The 20,476-nt window shown below is 43.7% G+C and overlaps 1 protein-coding gene across 1 annotated transcript; it reads left to right on the forward strand.

Annotated features, from left to right (window-relative positions):
* The first annotated feature begins 89 nt into the window (after positions 1–89).
* On the forward strand, positions 90–20,074 carry NUP62CL (nucleoporin 62 C-terminal like). Its single transcript, XM_050966244.1, has 13 exons — positions 90–196; positions 1,160–1,451; positions 2,138–2,526; positions 4,882–4,992; positions 5,866–5,991; positions 11,173–11,268; positions 12,656–12,767; positions 13,110–13,254; positions 13,619–13,668; positions 13,828–13,962; positions 14,672–14,783; positions 15,824–15,890; positions 19,843–20,074. Exons 2-13 carry the CDS (start codon positions 1,174–1,176, stop codon positions 19,932–19,934), a joined length of 1,713 nt encoding a protein of 570 aa, XP_050822201.1. The 5' UTR covers positions 90–196; positions 1,160–1,173; the 3' UTR covers positions 19,935–20,074.
* The last annotated feature ends 402 nt before the right edge of the window (positions 20,075–20,476 follow it).

Below are 20,476 nucleotides of genomic sequence, written 5' to 3' on the forward strand. Positions count from 1 at the left end.
AATGGCAGCAAGTTCATCCAGTAACATGCTAGATCCCCTTAAAGCTGCGGGTGATTGGCGGAAGCTGGGCCCAGCACCTTCGCGTTCTGTAAGCGTCACACGCAACGCACGCACCGTCGTCTCTCACTGTCGGGGCTGGCGCGCGCGATCTGTAAGGCGAAGAACGGTGGCCCGGGGCCGGGCCTTGAGTGACCAGGTGAGGAGGCGCCTGCTCCCCCCGGGCCCTGGGGCCCTGCGCGGCCCCGCTCGCCGAGCCGCTGTGCCCTGGTGGGTGGGGGCAGCGATGGCGGCGCGCAGGAGCACGGGCTCGGCGGTTCCCTAAGGGGCCACCCGGGCCTGGCCCTGCTCGCTAGGCTCTGGCGGGGGCGGTGACCTGATGGGCCTCTCTGACCCGACCCCCCTCGTGTCCTGCCGCCCTCCTAGCGGCACGCGGGTGAAACCTGCCCCTCCCCGGGCAGCGCGTCCCCATCCCTTCCCCGCACGGTGACATTTGACTAGATGCGCCCAGTGGGTTGCTGGCCTTGGGACCCGGCTGCTGCGGGCCCAGCACGAGGCTTCTCGGGGTGAAGCGGTGTCTGTTGTGGGGGGTGGATGCTCTCCGTGGTGCCTGCTGCAGTAAGATCCACCCACACGCAGGCGGTACCTGCCCTGATCTTCCCCCTAGTCAACTGCTCTTGGAATCTCATGGCACAGCCTTGCAGCTCAGTTAGGGGTATCGGTACCCTGCTATAGCGCATTTCCCAAAGGATGTGGCCATGTGCCTTCTGTGTGCCCCAGGCTAGGATGGCAGCCTCTGCCTTTCTCTGTAGATTCATAGAACTTAAGGCCAGTTTCATTAGTGCTCATTCTTGTAACACTAGTGACTGGCAAATTCTTATAGTTAATGTATTTGTTATGTAGCCATTGGTGACCGTGGTGAATTAGTGTTTCGCTGGTAGAAATGTTCATGGGGGAAAATGAAAGCATTGTAATATTCCTTATTCTGCAAGGTAGAGCTCAGTAGCTCATTGAAAGGAAATCATACTAACTATATTTCATCACCTACTCACAACACGTAGATGCACAGAACAGCCAAACTCCTTAGCCTGTCAGAAATTAGAGTGGCACAAAGTGTGATGGGCTGTTGAGTGGTTTTTTATTTATTCTTTTTTTTTCTCAGAGTCAGAAATCATCATGAGTCAGTTTAACTTTGGATCTGGTTCTGCTGGGGGAGGGTTCAACTTTGGCACTCCAAAGACAGCAGCCACCACAGCACCGACAGGATATTCCTTCACATCTGGCAGTGGAACAGGATTCAATTTTGGGACACCAACACAGGCCCCAGCAAGCACCCAGTCTACAGGTCTGTTCTCCCTGGCCACCCCTGCTACATCTGCACAGGCTTCTGGATTCAGTTTTGGATCACCAGCCACATCAACTGCAATCCCAGCAGGAACCGTTTTCTCGTTAGGGTAAGAACTAACTAGATGAAGTATCTGTTCTTGTCGTTCTTGTGAGTTGCCATCATTGAGCTGTCTTTTTCTGTAAATTTTTAAAACACACATTGGGAATGGAGAGAATCCAAGTGGAAAGCTAGCTGAAAGATTTGAGTCTTGTTGGGGATTCAAAAGTAGGAAGATGTTTGACATACAGAAGGAGAGTGGCTGTCCCAGGCATACCAAGTGGTGTGGAAAAGGTAGACTTTACTGAGAGGAGGTAACTAAGGAAGCCTCAAGGTAAGTGGAGTTAAGGCATGATGGGTTTTTTAAATATATGGAGACATACCTGTCTCATAGAGCTGGAAGGGACCTTGAAAGGTCATGGAATCCAGTCCCCTGCCTTTACCAGTAGGACCAAGTACTGATTTTTTGCCTCAGATCCCTAAGTGACCCCCTCAAGGATTGAACTCATAACCCTGGGTTTGGTAGGCTAATGCTCAAACCACTGAGCTGTCCCTCCCTCTTAATATAGTGTGTTAGAACTGAGCTGTCTCTTTGAGATTAAATCCAATGTTCTACAAAGAAAACAAATGGTTGACCTTCTTGAAACTCATCTTTAACATTTTAGATAAGCAAAGCCATAAAAAACTGCTCTTCAGCAGCTTGCTGGACTATACTGTAAACAGGGCAGTTCATCTTGCTATTCTTTTTCTGTCTAGGGGAAGTGTACCAAAGTTAAACTTGGGCAGCAGTGGCACCACTCAGACTACAGGAATCACTGGGGGTTTTGGACTTGCTAACAGTACTGCCCTTACGAGCTCTATACCAAGCAGTGTGTCTTCAAGTCAGGTAGCAGCTCCTTCTGGCTTTGTTTTTGGCCCCACTACCACCACCACTGCTCAGGCTGGGACAACTGGAGGATTCAACTTTGCCAGCAGCGGAACAGCTCAGACTGGAACCCCGAATTTTAATATCAGCTCTGTGGGAAGTACAACTCAGCAAGTAGCACCTACAGGATTAACCTTTGGAGCAGCCTCAGCTGCTGCCACCATTGCAGCAACTACTGCACAACCAGCCACTGCCTTCAGTCTTGGGGGACAGTCCACAGGTGAGTATCAAGCTTGAATCGGAAGCCCAAGTATTAGCAGTACAGTAACTCTTCACTTAATATTGTAGTTATGTTCCTGAAAAACGCAACTTTAAGCAAAACGATGTTAAGCAAATCCAATTTCCTCATAAGAGTTAATGTAAATGAGGGGGTTAGGTTCCAGGGAACTTATTTTCACCAGACAGAAGATTAACACACACACACACACACACACACACTCTCTCTATTCATTTTAAACAAACAATTTAATACTGGTACACAGTGATGATGTTTGTGAAGCTTGGTTGAGGTGGAGGAGTCAGACAGTGGGATATTTCTCTTACTGCTAAAGGATGAACTAGCAATTGGCTGAGCCCTCACTCACTCTACAAGGCAGCAAGAATGGAGGGGAATATGCGCATTTCCCTTTTAAGTACACTGCCTTGTTAATTAGATCAGCTTGCTTGAAGCCGCAAGCTCCCTTCCTCCTGAGCCCTGGTGTGGCCCTCCCCACACTTCGCTTTGTGGAAGATGTTGTAAGTGGAGTGCAGGAGCAGGGGGGAGGGGGACATCCTGACTTTAGCTCCCTCTTCCTCCCCCAACAAGCAGGAATCTCAGGGAGCTGCTCCAAGGCAGAGGGCAGTAGCAGCACATGGCAGTGTGGGGAGGAACAGCTTTGAACTGCAGGCAGCTGTTTCACAGGAACTTAGGGGAGCGAGGAGCTGATGGTGGGGGGGCTGCTGGTCTACCCTGGTTCCAAGCCCCCACCAGCTAGTTGCAACAGGCTGCTCTTCCTGCAAGCAGTAGACAAAACAAGCAGCTGCCAAATGACGTTAGAAGGGAACATTACACAACTTTAAATGAGCGTGTTCCCTAATTGATCAGTAACGTAACAGTGTTAACCGGGACGACTTTAAGTGAGGAGTTACTGTATTATATTCATATTAAAGCTCCTCCAATCAGCTGACTTCTGAAGCTATGTAAATGAAATGGTATTTACTTATTAAAAGTTCTAATAATGCAGGTGAATTGATGTTTTGATTGAGAAATGGATACTGAAGTCTGCTGTTTCAGTCTGGTGTGAAATAGAAATGATGCTGTTTCCAATATATGCCTGGCCGAAGTCGCCAGTTATCTGTAAGATTTTTTCATGTAGTCTTTTAAGATGGCATCTCTATAGATGGTCTCAATAATGTGACAGAATTACCAAGTATACTTTGTACCCTAAATGTTGATAGTCAGCTTTATCTCTTTCTTGATGCCTACTAGATAATATGAAATTTAGAAAATATACACAGTAGAACCTTAGCAGGAGCGTTTTTGTTTGCTACTTCAGATTGCTGTAATGGGAAATGACAGAGTGTGAGCATGCACAGAGTCAACAAATTAATTTGTGCCCTAGTTAGTCCAGCTTGGTTAATAGGCCGCTGTCTTTTGTAAGCCATTTTGCAGAGGAAATTTATTTTTCACGGCACTCCAATCTAAGGCCATAATGCTGGGATGAGTGGTCTGCAGGCTTATCTCATTAAATCTGGGGCTACTGCCTTACTCGTGTCTTATGTATGAGCATCTAGATGAACACAGATGATGGGATGAAATAAGAGTTTAGAAAGAAACAGACTGCAGAGATGACACTGGGAGCATCTGACCTTTATTTTGCAGGACTTGGAACGTCTTTGCAATCACAGTTCCACAAACCTTTGTGGAAAGAGTTTGGTACCATAGTACTGTGACTGTTACAGATGAATATCTCTTGTGAGAACTGTATTTTCCGTAAGTGCTGGGTTTTAATTTCAAAGGACTGAAATAATTCTGCCACCTCCTGATTGTAGGCAGCAAGTTGAAAATTGGTTGCATTTGTAAAATCAGTTCTCTTTAGAAATAAGATCTATATGTGGGTAAAAAGAGTTTGCATTTATAGTCAGTTGCTCAATGGATTCTGTGCCAGGGGTTTGAAGCCACTGCTGTATACTTCCCAGGCCATTAAGAATAGTTCCAGTACCTCAGACAGGGACAAAGTAGAAGCAGCAAAAAGCTTGACACATCAGCATGAAGTTGCAGTGATGGTCTTTTAGACATTAAAAAGTGGGGGGAAGTCTATAGCCTGGGTGGGTGATGTCAGCTGCAGTTAGTCTGCATTAGAGCAAATCCTAAAAGTTGTGGACAGAATGTATTAGATGTAGTGAATCCCATTGACAGTGCTTGGTCTAGGTCTGTCAGAGAGACATTGATATTAATCTGTAATAGATACTCTTAGCTCTACCCTTTTGGATGTTGTGGGTTTTTTCAGTCTCTCTCCGCAGTTGCAGGTATTTCAGAGTCTCTGCTTGAGAACTGGGTGCTCTTGTTTCATTCTTTTTGTATTTCTTAATCCAGGTTTAAATTTTGGAATACTGGCCTCAACAGCAGCCACCTCTGCATCCACAGGAACACTGACAGCTACTACTATCCAGGGACCTAGTTTATCATTTGGAACCAAACTCGGAGGTAGGTGGTGACTGAGGCTTGGTGACTGAAAGATGAGTCAGGGTGAAGGGGGTCTGACCACCCTGCTTGAAGTAGTTCTGTTTGTTGGAGTGTGCAGAACAGATCAATATAAGAGTGGAATGGGCGCGTTATACTTTCTTAAGTGAATTTGCTCATTGGTCAGATTCTGTAAGTTCTCTAAGCACCTTCTTATTTTACTATACTGCTCAATTTTACTTTGTACAGAGTTTTGCGTATGAAAACTATATTTCACGGTTCTTTATGGGGTAAAATAAAACAGAAAGAGGAGCTTAAGGGTGATGGGGGGAGAGATACTTTAAAATTAATTTTAAAAAGATATGGAGCACTGAGGCATAATACAGTAAAACTTTCAGAAAACAGAAGCTGCAGAGGAGGAGACTCTTACATCAATAGAAGATTAGTGTAGATCAGGGGTTCTCAAACTTCATTGTACCATGACCCCCTTCTGACAACAAAAAATACTACATGACCCCAGGCGGAGGGGGAGGGGGAGACTGAAGCCTGAGCCCCGGTGCCCTGGGCAGGGGGGGCCAAAGCCCAAGCGCTCTATCAGGGGGACGGGGGGAGGGCTGTAACCTGAGCCCTGTCACTCAGGGCTGAAGCCCTCAGGCTTCGGCCCTGGGTGGTGAGACTTGGGCTTCAGGCCTGGGCCCCAGAGACTCTAATGCCAGCCCTAGTGATCCCATTAAAATGAGGTCATGACCCACAGTTTGAGAACCATTGGTGTAGATGAATGGAGAGAAGGTGTGTCAAAGAAAAGGTCCCATTCTTTGCTTTGCTTTGTTCTGAGTATGTGTGCTGAAGCTTCAGTGAAAAATATGTTTGTATGGGTTTTGGTTTTTTCTGTTCTAGGCTTGACTGCAGCATCCACAGCTCCTACCACCACAGCTTCTCTTCTTGGTTCATCTGGGCCTACTTTGTTTGCATCCATAGCAAGTTCTTCAGCTCCAAACTCCTCTGCCACCACAGGCCTCTCACGTAAGTCACAGAACATGTATCTGACAGTTTTCCTCACAGTCTAGCCTCGTAGTAGGTGGTCAAGGAGTAGGTTTGCAGGTTCTGTCTGTGGTGATGGTGCTTTTTCACTAAAGTGGCGAAATCATAAGGTACAACTACACAGTTATTTTGGTCTTTGATAGTGTCAGCTTGTCTTTGTCTGCTTCAGGGCAAAAATCTTGTCAGTGATGTATCCTGTTCATTGCATAGAAACTTTTGTCCAGAACATAATGCATGTGAGAAGAGTGGCAATTTTAACTAACTCTGATTTTTTTTCTTTTTTGTCCACTCTCCTGATATTATCACAGCTGAACATGCCTGTGACTCTGATTACATGTGTTAACCTCAGGTGTGATCTACACTACACAGTTAGGTTGACATAAGGCTGCTTACATCGACCTAACTCTGGGTATGCCTACACTACGAGATTATTCCGATTTTACATAAACCAGTTTTTTTAAAACAGATTGTATAAAGTTGAGTGCTCGTGGCCATACTAAGCACATTAATTCAGTGGTGTGCGTCCATGTACCGAGGCTAGCGTCAATTTTCTGGAGCGTTGCACTGTGGGTAGCTATCCCATAGTTCCCGCAGTCTCCCTCGCCCATTGGAATTCTGAGTTGAGATCCCAATGCATGATGGTGCAAAAACAGTGTCGCGGGTGATTCTGGGTAAATGTCGTCACTCATTCCTTCCTCCATGAAAGCAACGGCAGACAAGCATTTTGCGTCTTTTCCGTGAATTGCCCTGGCAGACGCCATAGCATGGCAACCATGGAGCCCATTTTGCCTTTTGTCACTGTCACCATATGTGTACTGGATGCTGCTGACAGAGGCGGTACTGCAGTGCTACAAAGCAGCATTCATTTGCCTTTGCAAGGTAACAGAGACGGTTACCATCCCTATTGCACCATCTGCCATGCCATTGTAAATTGGCGATGAGATGACGGTTATCAGTCGTTCTGTACTGTCTGCTGCTGTCATGGGTGCTCCTGGCTGGCCTCGCTGAGGTCGGCCGGGGGCGCATGGACAAAAATGGGAATGACTCCCTGGGTCATTCCCTCCTTTATGTTCTGTCTAAAAATAGTCAGTCCTACCTAGAATATGGGGCAAGTGTACTAGAGACCCAGAGAGCACAGCTGCTCCATGTCAGAGCCCCAGAGATCCTGCAGAAATGATGATCTGCATGCCATTCTAGGGGGTGCCCCTGCAACAACTTCACCCATTACTTCTCTCCTCCCCCAACCCTCCTGGGCTACCGTGGCAGTGTCCCCCCATTTGTGTGATGAAGTAATAAAGAATGCAGGAATAAGAAACACTGACTTTTTAGTGAGATAAAATGAGAGGGAGGAAGCCTCCCGCTGCTATAATAGTCCAGGCAGTACAGAATCTTTTCTTTAGACATGAAAGGGGGAGCAGGGGGTGCGGCTGATGGAGCTCAGCCTGCAGTTGCTATGATGAAGATGGTTACCAGCCGTTCTGTACCATCTGCCGGGAATGACCGAGAGTCATTCCCATTTTTACCCAGGCGCCCCCGGCCAACCTCACCGAGGCCAGGCAGGAGCACTCACGGGCTGATGATGACAAAGGATAGCAGTCATATTGTACCGTCTGCCACCGGGAAGGTGATGCTGGTGTTCAGCGCTGCAGCACCTTGTCTACCAGCAGCATGCAGTAGACATAGGGTGACATTGAAAAAAATTTACACCCTCCCTTTTCTTTTGGGGGGGAGGGTGTAAATTGACGACATATACCCTGAAACTCCCGGGAAAATGTTTATGACCCTTCAGGCATTGGGAGCTCAGCCAAGAATGCAAATGCTTTTCGGAGACTGCGGGGACTGTGGGATAGCTGGAGTCCTCAGTACCCCCTCCCTCCATGAGCGTCCATTTGATTCTTTGGCTTTCTGTTACGCTTGTCACACAACACTGTGCTGTGGCCTCTGTCTGTCATAGCCTGGAGATTTTTTCAAATGTTTTGTCATTTCATCTTCTGTAACAGAGCTCTGATAGAACAGATTTGTCTCCTCGGACAGCGATCAGATCCAGTATCTCCCGTACGGTCCATGCTGGAGCTCTTTTGGGATTTGGGACTGCATGGCCACCTGTGCTGATCAGAGCTCCACGCTGGGCAGACAGGAAATGAAATTCAAAAGTTCGTGGGGCTTTTCCTATCTGCCCGGCCAGTGCATCCGAGTTCAGATCGCTTTCCAGAGCGGTCACAATGGTGCACTGTGGGATACCGCCCGGAGACCAATACCATCAATTTACGACCACACTAACCCTAATCCGACATGGCAATACTGATTTCAGTGCTACTCTTCTCGTCGAGGAGGAGTACAGAAACTGGTTTAAAGAGCCCTTTATATCGATATAAAGGGCCTCGTTGTGTGGACAGGTGCAGGGTTAAATTGGTTTAACACTGCTAAATTCAGTTTAAACGCGTAGTGTAGACCAGGCCTCTGTGAGTGCCTACGTTACAATGTTGTTCCTGCGGATGTAAGTCGCTCACAACACTGACTTAATAACTCCACCTCACCGAGAGTTGTAGCGCTTAGGTTTGTGTAGTTAGGTCGATGCAGTGTTAGTATAGACACTGCATTGACTGTTATGGCTGTCAGTCCCTGGCGGCTGACAGCCTGGAGCTGTCAGTTAAATTGGTGGAAGCGCTCCTGAGGACGTGCACTGCTGACAGCAGGAGGGGAGTTTGGACATGAAAAAATTAATGACTATAGTGACTGCACAGCAATGTAACTTAAGTTGACTTAATTTTGTAGTGTAGATTTGCCCTCCTTGTGCCATTATCTCTGAGATAGTGTTTATGATGCTCAGGTCTTCACATTCCATTTTCAAGTGAGGTGCTGGTTTGGGGAAGGGTGTGTGTGAATATTTGGTTGTTTTAATATGCTGCGTATCTAGGTAATTCTTTTGTGGTAGAAGATGTGCTAGCTGCTGTCAGTTACTTCATACCAGGAAATACTAACTCTCTTCTGCCCACTTTAGGGTAGTTAATCTTACCCTGTGTCCAACTGCTCTCTCACTTTCCAACCCTATAAATGTGTTAACAGTCATAGTCAATAATGGGAAAATAAACCTGACTACAAGAATTTTGCCACAACGAGTGATTTCTGCTGTTAAAATAGCTATTTGTGTAGAAAAACACCACTGTGTACCTAGCCAGAGAGATGTTTTAAAAGTCCTTTGGGGAAGTGAAAGTGTGGGTTTATTGCACTACAGTCCTTTTGGCTTCTGGAGAATATCTTTTTTGATTGCTCACCTGTAACTTTTAGTAGCTTATGTATTTGCTGTATGAATAATAGAATAATTTACCAGATTTTCTTCAAGTACTTGATGTAAAACAGAATCATAGAAATGTAGGACTGGAAGTGACCTCAGTAGGTCATCTAGTCCAGTCCCTTGCACTGTGGCAGGGCTAAGTATTAGACCATCCCTGACAGGTGTTTGTCCAACCTGTTCTTAAAAACCTCTAATGACAGATTCCACAGCTTCCCTAGGTTATTTTGTTCCAGTGCTTAAATACCCTTAAAGTGAGGAAGTTTTCCATAATATCTAACCTAAATCTCACTTGCTGCAATTTAATCCCATTACTTCTTGTCCTGTCCTCAGTGGTTAAGGAGAACAATTTATTACCCTCCTCTTTATAACAATCTTTTATACACTTGAATACTGATATCATGTCTCCTCTGTCTGCTCTTTTCCAGACTAAACAAACAATTTTTTTCCAACCTTTCCTCCTAGTTCTTATTTTCAAGACCTTTTAATTACTTTTGTTGCTCTCCTCTGCACTTTCTCCAATTTATCCACACCTTTCCTGATGTGTGGTTCCAAGAACTGGACACAGTACTCCAGTGGAGGCCTTACTAGTGTTGAGTAGAGTAGAAGAATTTCTGCTTGTCTTGCTTACAGCACTCCTGATAATACATCCCAGAATGATGTTTGGTTTTTTTTTTTGCAACAATATTACATGTAGTTAAAGCTTCTTGAAGCTTCAGGATAAGGTGGTTCTTGGTCTAATCAGTTGTGATTCAAGCTCTCCAGAATGCTCACTTTCTTTGCCCCTACCCTTCCAAAGAGCCTGGAGGAGGGCTTTTGGCTTGCTCATGACAATCAAGTGCCCTCTTCTTTTTTTTCAGTAAAGGCCTGTACCTTGGCTGCACTGTTCGTGGAGGGTTTTTTTCATAGATGACACTTTCTTTACTCTGTGGACCAGAGTAATTTTGTTTTAAATATTATTCAGCTGTTTCAGGTGTTAGGACATAAAAGCAGAAAGTTGGGTCCATCAGTAAATACATATGCTACATAACTTCAGGATCACCTTCATTTTCTGTATAAGAGAGAAACAGTGCAGTTTACCAGAGAGAGCATGCAAAACTGAGCCACCTGAAGTAAGAAATAGCAACTCATTTGCATTAGAAGAAACCAGACAGTATTTTGAGATCTTTAGTCTGTGTTCCTATGAACACAGATCACTCCAACCAAATTACATTACATGTTGCAAAAACTCAGTGAGTATGGAGTCAATCATGCGCCTCGTGGGGACCAAACTTGTCCCTGGTGTAACACCATTGAAGTTAGTGGAGTTCTACCAGAAATGAATTTGGCTTACTGCCTTCATTCTGCTTATGTTTTGGCATCCCTTTTCCAAAGTGTATCTCTGTGGGGCTTAGTGAATTAGGCAAGATAGTCTTCTGAGTTTAGCCATATCTGGGATGCTATATTTGATAGAGTGGATTTTTTCTGTAACGAGTTACTCGGAATCCTCACTCTCATTTAGCCTCTGAGTACTTATAGCTCCAAGATTGTGTTCCCAAGCTAACTTGAGCCTGGCGTTTGGGTCATATTGGCTGTTCTAGCAGTTTGTATCAGTTGAATGTTGCATGTTTCAAATTATCCAAATATAATTGTTAGTAGCTTTCTAGCTGAATTGAGAAGAACTCTTAAAACAGCTGTGAGGCCTTCTGCATGTGTCCATAGTTTCAACCTTCCAGTCTTCACCTAGGTGCCTGGACATTCCCTCAGCCCACTTAGTTATTGGTTCATTGCTAGTACAGATAAAACAGGGAGCAGAGCACAGTAACTTTCTAAAGGGGATCCCCTGTTCAGTGGGACACACAGGAAAATGTGTTATTTTCTTCTGTTTGCAGTTGGTGGCACCTCAACTGCAGCAACCAGTCTGGGTACTCTCGGATTTGGATTAAAGGTCCCTGGAACAACGACTGCTGCAACCATCACTACCACGAGTAAGGACTAGATTCTGAAAAGAATGAGAATGGTCATGCTGATAACACTATTGTATAGTCCCATGGTTCTCAGTCTCTTTCTACTCAGTATCTGAAAAACATCCTGTGTTGTGATACATCTGGTCCCACAATTCTTTATGGCCATTATGGACTTGTGTTCACAGCAAGAAACCACAGGTGGTCTTGGCTGGGGGCTGTAAGAGTTTGGCAGTCTGGTTTACAAGGTTGGTGAGGGGCTGCTGTTACTGGGGTAGCATCTCCCTCCCCAGCCACCAGCCTTCCTACACAGCAGGTATAGCATTGCTTCAAGAGTCTGTGGATCTAGCTGCACACTGTAGGGATAGAGGGGAGAGAGAAATAGGATTAAGGAGCTGTAGTAGGATTAGTTGGGGTGACTAGGATGAGGTGGAAATAGGATAGAAAGGGAGCATCTAGCTTCTTCCCTGCCCTGGATCCTAGAGAATGCAGAATTTTGAAGCCTTTTCCCCACTTCTATCAACCAGTGGGTTGTTTCAACTTCTGAGTTGCATCCAACTGGTTGGGAAGTCCTTGTCTAGACTTAATAATAGCACAGTACCAAGATCCAGGACCTAGCATCCTGTTCCTGACTCTGCCAGTCAGTTGCTTTGTGATCCTTGCCTGTCTGTCTTAGCTTGCCTTTTTGCAAAAGAGTAGTATTGCCCAACAAGCATTGAGGCTTGTTTCCTTCAGGTTCATAAAGAGCTTTGAGATCCTGGGACAGAAGGTGCTGTATAACTGTCAAGTTTTATTAACAGATGTTCATCAACATCACTAAAACATTTTTTTAGTTCACCAGCTCTGCTTATAAGAAGTCCAATTCCAAAAGAAGAATGGTGATGCACATGCAGAGCCATGTGTAGATCCAATATTCTAGTAGTTGGGGTCCTGCAGATCTGGGTTGAGAGAGATACGTGCAGAGTTTGCATTGTATCTTTCTCAGTATTACCTGGTTAAATACGTGCTTTCAGTCCCTCATTTTAATAGAGCCACTTGGGTTGGAAGGGAACTTGGGGATCTTCAGTCCATCCCTGTCCATTGTAGCAAAATTGATTTATTTATAATCCGTCTTCTCTCTATATATCTCTATAATTTGAAAACTAAGAGCAATAAGCCACCACTTGCTGCTTATACAGAGTAGAGCTTTCTAAAGATCTCACAGCACCTTGCAAAGGTGGATAAGTAGCATTATCTACATCTTACAAATGGAGAAACTCAAGTGAAGTGGCTAATCTAGATCACATACTCAAGGTAATTTGTGAATAGAACTCATGTCTCCTAATTTCCAATCTTGTGTCCAATCTGCTAGATCACAGCTGACCATTCCTCTCCTTTTATGTATGGTGTTACACTAAACTTTTCCTTGCAGGCACTTCTTCTGCCCCTAGCACAGGCTTTGCCTTGAATCTTAAACCACTGACCACCACTGGTAGCATTGGTGCTGTGACTTCTACTGCTACTATAGCTACCACAACAACCAGGTGAGTCCTTTCAGCCAATTGAGTTACTGCCAACTGTCCTAGTTCAGTGGCTGGGTACTGAGAGTGAGTGTTCAAATTCAAGATGTAGTCAGTTTATTGGATTTTGAGTGGAGGAATCAGAATCGGCTACTCCAGACAAAGAGACTGTGGTGGGATTAGAACACAGCAGTACAGTGAGTATCATAGATATACTATATCCTGGCAAGGATGTTCTGTTGGGGTCTGTTTGTAATTCAGTGGTTGTGTGGTTAACGCTAGCTGTGCTGTCAGCTTTATATCCTGTCATTTTTGAGCTTGTATTCATTCTAATGCTTAATGCTCTCTCAACTTCCCCAACCCCAGTGCTCCCCCAGTGATGACTTATGCTCAGTTGGAGAGTCTGATTAATAAATGGAGCCTGGAACTGGAGGACCAGGAGAAACATTTTCTTCATCAGGCTACACAGGTCAATGCCTGGGATCGGACACTGATTGAGAATGGAGAGAAGGTGAGATGACATGCCTTATCAACCTGCTTTTCACATAGGGCCAGATTTTTAAAGGTATTTGAGTGCCCAAAGATACAAATAGGCACCCAGTGGGATTTTCAGCATGATTAAGAGCTTCCCAGATAAGATGAGAAATCTTAAGCCAGCGTGTTGCCTAGAAGTTGGCTTTTGTGGCCATGGCTCCAGTGCTAAATCTAAAATGTTCTCTATAAACATTGATACCAATATTTCCTCTTTCTCGTACACAATTTTCATTGGGTTTTTCTCAATCCCACCTCTTTTTCTCTACCCCTACGTCCTGACAGATGATTTCTGAATTCTGTTATTAAAGTCTGCTAAATGCTGTGTTCCTGTCTGGTTGTAGATTACTTCATTACACAGAGAAGTGGAGAAAGTGAAGCTGGATCAGAAGAGGTAAGAGACTGAGTGCTTTAGTGATGTGTTTTTTGTTTTCCTGGGATAGTGTTCTTTCCATCTCCTTGAAGCCTTCTGATAATGAAGAGTTTAAACACCACATATAACTCTCCCCTAAGTTGCTTTCAGTAGCACACTTGTTTATTTGTCTTTTTGCAGGTTGGATCAGGAACTTGATTTCATCCTGTCGCAACAGAAGGAGCTGGAAGATTTGCTAATTCCTCTGGAGGAGTCTGTAAAGGAACAGAGTGGGACTATCTACTTGCAGCACGCAGATGAGGAGCGGGAGCGAACGTAAGGAAGTGACCCTAGTTAAGCACATGATAGGCCAGAGCTAATGTAGTAAAATTTGCGAACAGGAAAAACTAAACTTGGACTACAGGGCATTCTAGGGGGTTGCTATAGGATGAGGAAACTAGTAACAGCTTTTTCTGGAACATAGTCTTCTCAGTGGCTTGCATTTCCCATATTGGAAGTGTAGACAGAGGAATAGGGAAGTAGAGCTGTCTATATATTTTATTAGATAGCATAAATTGAGGTCTTTTGGGGTAAGTGGACTTAACTAGCTATTTGAGGTCAGTCTATTCATTTTTGGAATGATCTCTGTCATACTACTGAAAGTGAAGTCCCATGGGTGCTGATTAGAGCCAGGGAAGCAGTGTGTGTGATTATTCAAGTCATGCAAGCATTTTAGGGCAAGGACTGGTGAGTTCTAGTAAGGCAACCAGAGAGGGTGTCTGACTTGCCCAAGAGATGTCTTGCAGGATCTGGACCAGTTGATTTGTTTCATTCCTCTGGCAGGGTGTGAGGAGAATATTCTGTTGAATCTTAAATGTCAAAGAGCATTGAAGACATCTCTGTTCCTAGTGTCTTTACATGTCTCTCTCCTATGAAAGAACGTTGGTGTTGCCTAGTTGGTGGGGCAAAATGTTCTTCTAGTGTACCTGGTATATCTTTTTGATTTGAAACACTCTGACCACATCTACTCCTATGTGCTTTGCAGCTATAAATTGGCTGAAAACATAGATGCCCAGTTAAAGCGTATGGCACAGGATCTCAAAGACATCATTGAGCACCTGAATACATCTGGGGGCCCTGCCGATACCAGCGACCCAGTGAGTATGAGCCAAGTACTCTTGTGAAGGTGGTAAAATCTCTTATGGGCCACTTAACTTGTGTAGTTCTGAATGCTCCTCGTGTCGTTTGTTTTTTCAGAATTTGAAGAGGATTTTACAGCTTTTACTCCCTAGTTTTTTTTCTGTTGGCCAAACTCCTGTTCCAGCACAAGCCAGCGTGGCTCCCTTATGCTTACTCTAGGGTCACATGAACATTATAAAAGCTGCCAGCAGAGAGATTGCGTGGGGAGGTTTTGCAAATACTCATCTGTTGTATTTATCTTTTATAAACATATATTTTTGAAGTCTGGAAGATATTTTCCACCATATTGTAGACTTTTGTAGACCTATCAGATTTTGGGTGTGAACTTTGGATAGTCCTTTGTGCGCCACTCAGCTGCCCCAAGGACAACAGGCCATCGCTTGCCTGAGTTTAGGACTAAATGCTGTGTATGTTTACCACAGATAGCGTGGCTGTAATCCTGCTTACTATTATGCTTCTTGCATATTACTTGTGACAGATCAGAATTCTCCTATGTACATCTGTCATTATTTCCGTCTTCTGTTGTACTTCATCTTCTAATTCAGACCTAAATTCTCATCTCTTTCTCCTACATATCAACTTGATTTTAATCTCCATCATGGTTTTTGCCTGTAGGCTTGTCAGTGGAGAACTTCCGTTTTGCTGAACATTGCAGAGCAGGGAGCTTTCCCAGCCTCTTCTACACCACCTTGAGAGTAAACCTTTTATGGGTGTATGATGTATCTGACCTCTATTAGCCTAAGAAAGTCCAGGCCGCAAGGATATTTTCCAAACCAGAGGTCGCCCATACAGCTGTGCTGTGTGCTACTTCCGCACCAGCTTCACTTGGGTGAAGTGACTGCTAGATTTGCTAAATGTATGGAGTACTTAGCCCTGACTGCTACAGAAAGCCCTGAGGACCAGGCTAGACTCATGTCTAACTGGTATTTCTTACTGTTCATTTTCACGTTACAACAGAATAAATCACGCCTAAAATCTTGCATCTGTTTCTCTCCAGCTCCAGCAGATCTGTAAAATTTTGAATGCACACATGGATTCATTGCAGTGGATTGACCAGAACTCCGGTAAGAACCTTTAAAAATAAATAATGAACTGGCCAAAATGTCAGGTCTGAACTGCACTTAGGAGGGAAGATTGGATATCTTGAAGGAGGAGGGGAAGTGTAATCTCTTACTGGCCTCTCTATTCAGGTGCTTAGTGGAGAGATTGGAGGTTGAGAGATCAGCTAGACATTGACAGGTACTGGTAGTGGACTGTGCAAAACAATCACTTTTTATAAAGTTAAAATACTAAGTGCAATTCTGGTGTATGTGTTTCTTGATCATAGATCACTTCAGAAATATACATGAGGAGTCTTCCCCAAGGACCTATTATAATATCATTTGGATTCCCTTATCTCTTCTTTTTCCATTAAAGCCCTATAGACTCAGTAGTTTCTGGATGAAGTTCCTGGGTGTTTGCTAAATATGTTAGGAAAATCAGTGTTCTAAAACTATCAATAGAAAATGACTTCCCTATTAATAGTCTGAGCATGGGCTTTTACGATGTTATCAACCTTTTCTTTATGGAAAACGTCTTTTGAGGGTCACAAATGCTAATTTTTAAAATGCTCTTTTCACTTCCACTGGCCTTTCTACCTCAGTATCTATCCTGTGGGCCCCCTCTCTCCTGAGTTTCAGCTCAGGAAGATTGCTTCTTTCACTGTTAGCTGAGGTCAAACATTCCTTCCCTGCAGGTGCAGTAACTCCATTTTCTGAGGGACACTGCAGAAGTTGCAGAGTAACTTCAAAAAGATAATACTGAACAGATGTTATACTTGGTATTAGAAAGGAAGATTGCTCTTCAGGGACTGGGTTTTTTCATGAAAATATTGGGATGCTTCCAGGGTTTAATTGCTTTTTCTAAAGTTATTACACATAGTTTTCATGACCAGGAACCATCTGTCTCCCAGTAAAGGATCCTGAGTATTCTAGCTAGTTTGCAACTCTCCTTAACTGAACCTACTTAGCCACAAGGGGACACTGTTGACTGATGTGGTGCTGCTCTTTCCAGGCCTCAGGTACACCAGCTCTGCTGCACTCAACTCCTGCAAAGCTGTGAATGTCCCCAAACCTATGGTGGTTGTTCATCCCTTTTGAAAGAAAGCACAATTCCCTTGATTTAAATAGACTTGTCTGATTATACCAGAGCTGTATTTGGCTTCCAGATTCCTAAAAGGTTTTAACTTCTCAGTACCTAGTGCTTGTCATCATGATGAGTTTTGACAGTTTCTGGGATGTCGCCTGTAGCAGCAGATCTGTGGGTCCAGTTGCAGGAAGTATCTGGAAATGTCAGTCTAGGGTAAAGCAATTGCCTGTTTCTTTTGAAGATGATTATTAAAGGGGTTGCAATTTGTTCCATCAGTGTGAGAATTTTTCTTGTATTACAAATAGGACCCTATCAAATTCATGGTCCATTTTGGTCAATTTCACAGTCATAGGATTTTAAAAATAATAAACTTCATTAGTTCAGCTATTTAAATCTGAAATTTCATGGTGTTGCAATTGATCTGAAAAGGAGTGGAGGGGGGTGGGAGGGTTGTGGTACTGCTACCCTTACTGCTGCAGCTGGTGGCTCCCTTCAGAGCTGGGTAGCTGAAGAGCGGCGGCTGCTGGCTGGCATCCCAGCTTTGAAGGCAGAGCCACCGTGAGCAGCAGTGCAGAAGTAAGGGAGGCATGGTATGGTATTGTGCTAACCTTTTGTCTGTGCTGCTGTTGGTGGGGCACTGCCTTCAGAGCTGGGTGCTGGCCAACAACTGCCACTCTCCGGCCATCCAGCTCTGAAGGCAACACAGAAATAAGGGTGGCAATACCACGATCCCCCCCTGAAATAACTTTGTGACCCCCCCTGCAACTCCCTTTTGGGTCAAGACCCCCTCTTTGAGAAACTCTGGTGTCCCCTGTGGAATCTGGTCTTGTGTGCTTTTACCCTAGGCTATACAGATTTCACAGTCCATGATGCATTTTTCATGGCTGAATTTGGTAGGGTCCTAATTATAGATCACGGCTATTCAGCCAATTAATTAGATCACTATATTAATTGAATAGTCCAATGTCTATTTTTAGGGGATAGGCAAGTTTCAAAGAGGAACCTGTCAACTTTGTATGGTAGGGCAAGTCCCTCAAGCAGGAGTAGGAGCAGTAGATGTTACAAAATGTACGCTTTTCCCTAAATGATTCATGTGCTTCCTTTGTTCCCTTGGAGTGTTGAGCAAATGAAGTGTTCCTGTTCCTATTTACACTTACCCATTATGTGCCCGCCTTCTGCAACAGCCAGAATGGCTTGTCCCATTGGCAGGACTGGGAGAAGTGGAGCTTCTAAGATAATATTGTTCTTGATTTAAAAAATGTAAAACATAGAAACTGTTCACAAGTTTCTAAATTCCATTCCCTTAAAATATGTTCAGGGCCACTTCATAAAAGCAAAGTAGCTTTTCTAGATAATTGTAACATCTGTTATCTTGCTGAGGGATTTCTTAATAAGACTTATGTAACTTTAACATTTGCATCCAGAGAGCTGTATTAGTTCAGTAAATGTGTGGGGGGTTTAAAATATGAAACAGACACCTAGTAGATTCCAAACTCTCGTGTTGCTGAGATCTTTGGCTAATTTGCTTCCCATTTCCAATGAGTCCACTCCTTCTCGGCACACCATGGTCCCCTAAGATGACAAGATCTTTTAGCTAGGGGAACACAGGTATAGTCTAGATAATCTTAAATCTCTCCTCTTGCCAAAAGAACGCCAAAATATTTTACTTTCTTCTGTTTCTCTTATTAAATGTTTGAGGGTTACCATAGCTGACTGGACACTAGTGAGAGCTCTGCTTTGTAGTGGGAGTATTAAATTTTGAGATGCGTATATGTGTAGCTGATAGTGGGGCTAAAACTTGCTGTACAAAAAGAGTACCCTGTATAATATGGAGCTTTGAAAGGGTAGTTAAATTTGCAGAGCTACTAGTTCTTCGAAATATGGGTCACTGCATGTGTTTTAAAGCTTCTAATGCACGTTAACTGCAAAGGGGAAGCTTGTTTGTCCAGGAGACAGAGCTTTCCTGGAGTCTGGCTTCAGACTGGAATGAACTCCTGCAGACTCTAAAGTACCAGCACAAAACGTGCTGCTTTCTGTTCCAAGTGCAAAATACATTTCAACCTGCCTTCATTAATAAAAACACATTAAAATTTATATATATTAAACCCATATATAATTTTCTCTTTAAGAGGAGAGAAGAAAGAATACATCCCAAATGCTAATCGGGTCACTTAATGTACTACTGGAAGAGTCTGGTATCGCATGTTAGATGTACTACAAGAACTTAAATAGACTAGAATGTCTCCATTCTACAGACCCATAGTGCAGCTTTATGATGAAGATTGGTGAAATTATTCTGGAGGAATCATTTACAGGTGTTCAGAAAGAGTAGACTTTTTCAGTGCAGTGCCTACAGCGTACAGAACTATTAAAGCAATTTACTTATTTTGCAGACAATAATTGAGAACGGATTATAGGTCATGAAGGGGCAGAGTGGATAGTGTGTGTGTGTGCGCACGCATAATTTGTGTATTTCCAACTATGGAGCCTGTTCCAGCTACTGATGTTCAGCAAGTCTTTAGTTTCTAACTTTGTAAAACTTTTGTTGAAGATATAAATGAAATAACATAAATTAATGTAAACCAAATTGAAGTTGGGTCAGCAAGGAAGATTGGAATGTTGGCTAAAATGTCCTCTTGGGCTTGTCCACTTGTTTCTGGGTGTTGCTAGAGTTTCTGCCATCATAGCCATCCGATGAGCCTTTTGCAGTTCAGCAGTGTCTCCTGCTGGGTTTTTCTCTCCTCTTCTGTTCTCAAACCTATCTTAACCATTGATCTTTACTCTTTCTGAGACACTCTTCTCTCCTCCAGACCTGTGCTGCCTAGGGCTCTCTCTTATGATGATCATGTGATCCTCATGTGTGTATTGTTTTTTTCCCTCTCCCCACAGCTCTGCTGCAGAGGAAGGTGGAGGAGGTGACGAAGGTTTGTGAGAGCCGCCGAAAGGAACAAGAACGCAGTTTTCGGATCACATTCGATTGAGTGATCCAAGAAATCTCTACTGCTGTATTCACTTGATAGCCATTTATGTAAAAACTTAGGAAAAATGGAGTAAAAATTGTGATATCATGTTGTTGTTGTTGTTATTTGTTTCAATAAAATGCTTTTTCATGCCAAACCTACTATTGTCTGCAATATCCACCTTACTGGAATTCACATTGACTTATACCATAGAGATTGCATGGAGCTTCTTAGTTCTACAGCATCTGTGTCCTTGTTCTGTGGTTTTTGTACATATGTTTCATATATTTTACTCAGTTCTTGTTTGCTGTCTTTAGAGTGTTTTAAACTACAATAAAGTCACATGACTAACCTCTCCAGCTTTAAAATTGGACTTATGATGACCTATATTAAGACCTAAACTTAGTATGTACTATTAAAATAATTTAAAAAAATTCAAGCAGTATGTGTTTGTGCTGAAGTTTTAAAGGGAAGTCAGATCATTGAACTGGTGGAAGTCACTGGCAAAGCACCAGGAACGAGTTTGTTGAAGTGCTAAGCCAGTTTTTGAAAGCAATAGCCTC

The sequence above is a fragment of the Gopherus flavomarginatus genome, chromosome 8 (assembly GCF_025201925.1).
Source record: "Gopherus flavomarginatus isolate rGopFla2 chromosome 8, rGopFla2.mat.asm, whole genome shotgun sequence".
Classification (NCBI taxonomy): Eukaryota; Metazoa; Chordata; order Testudines; family Testudinidae; genus Gopherus; species Gopherus flavomarginatus.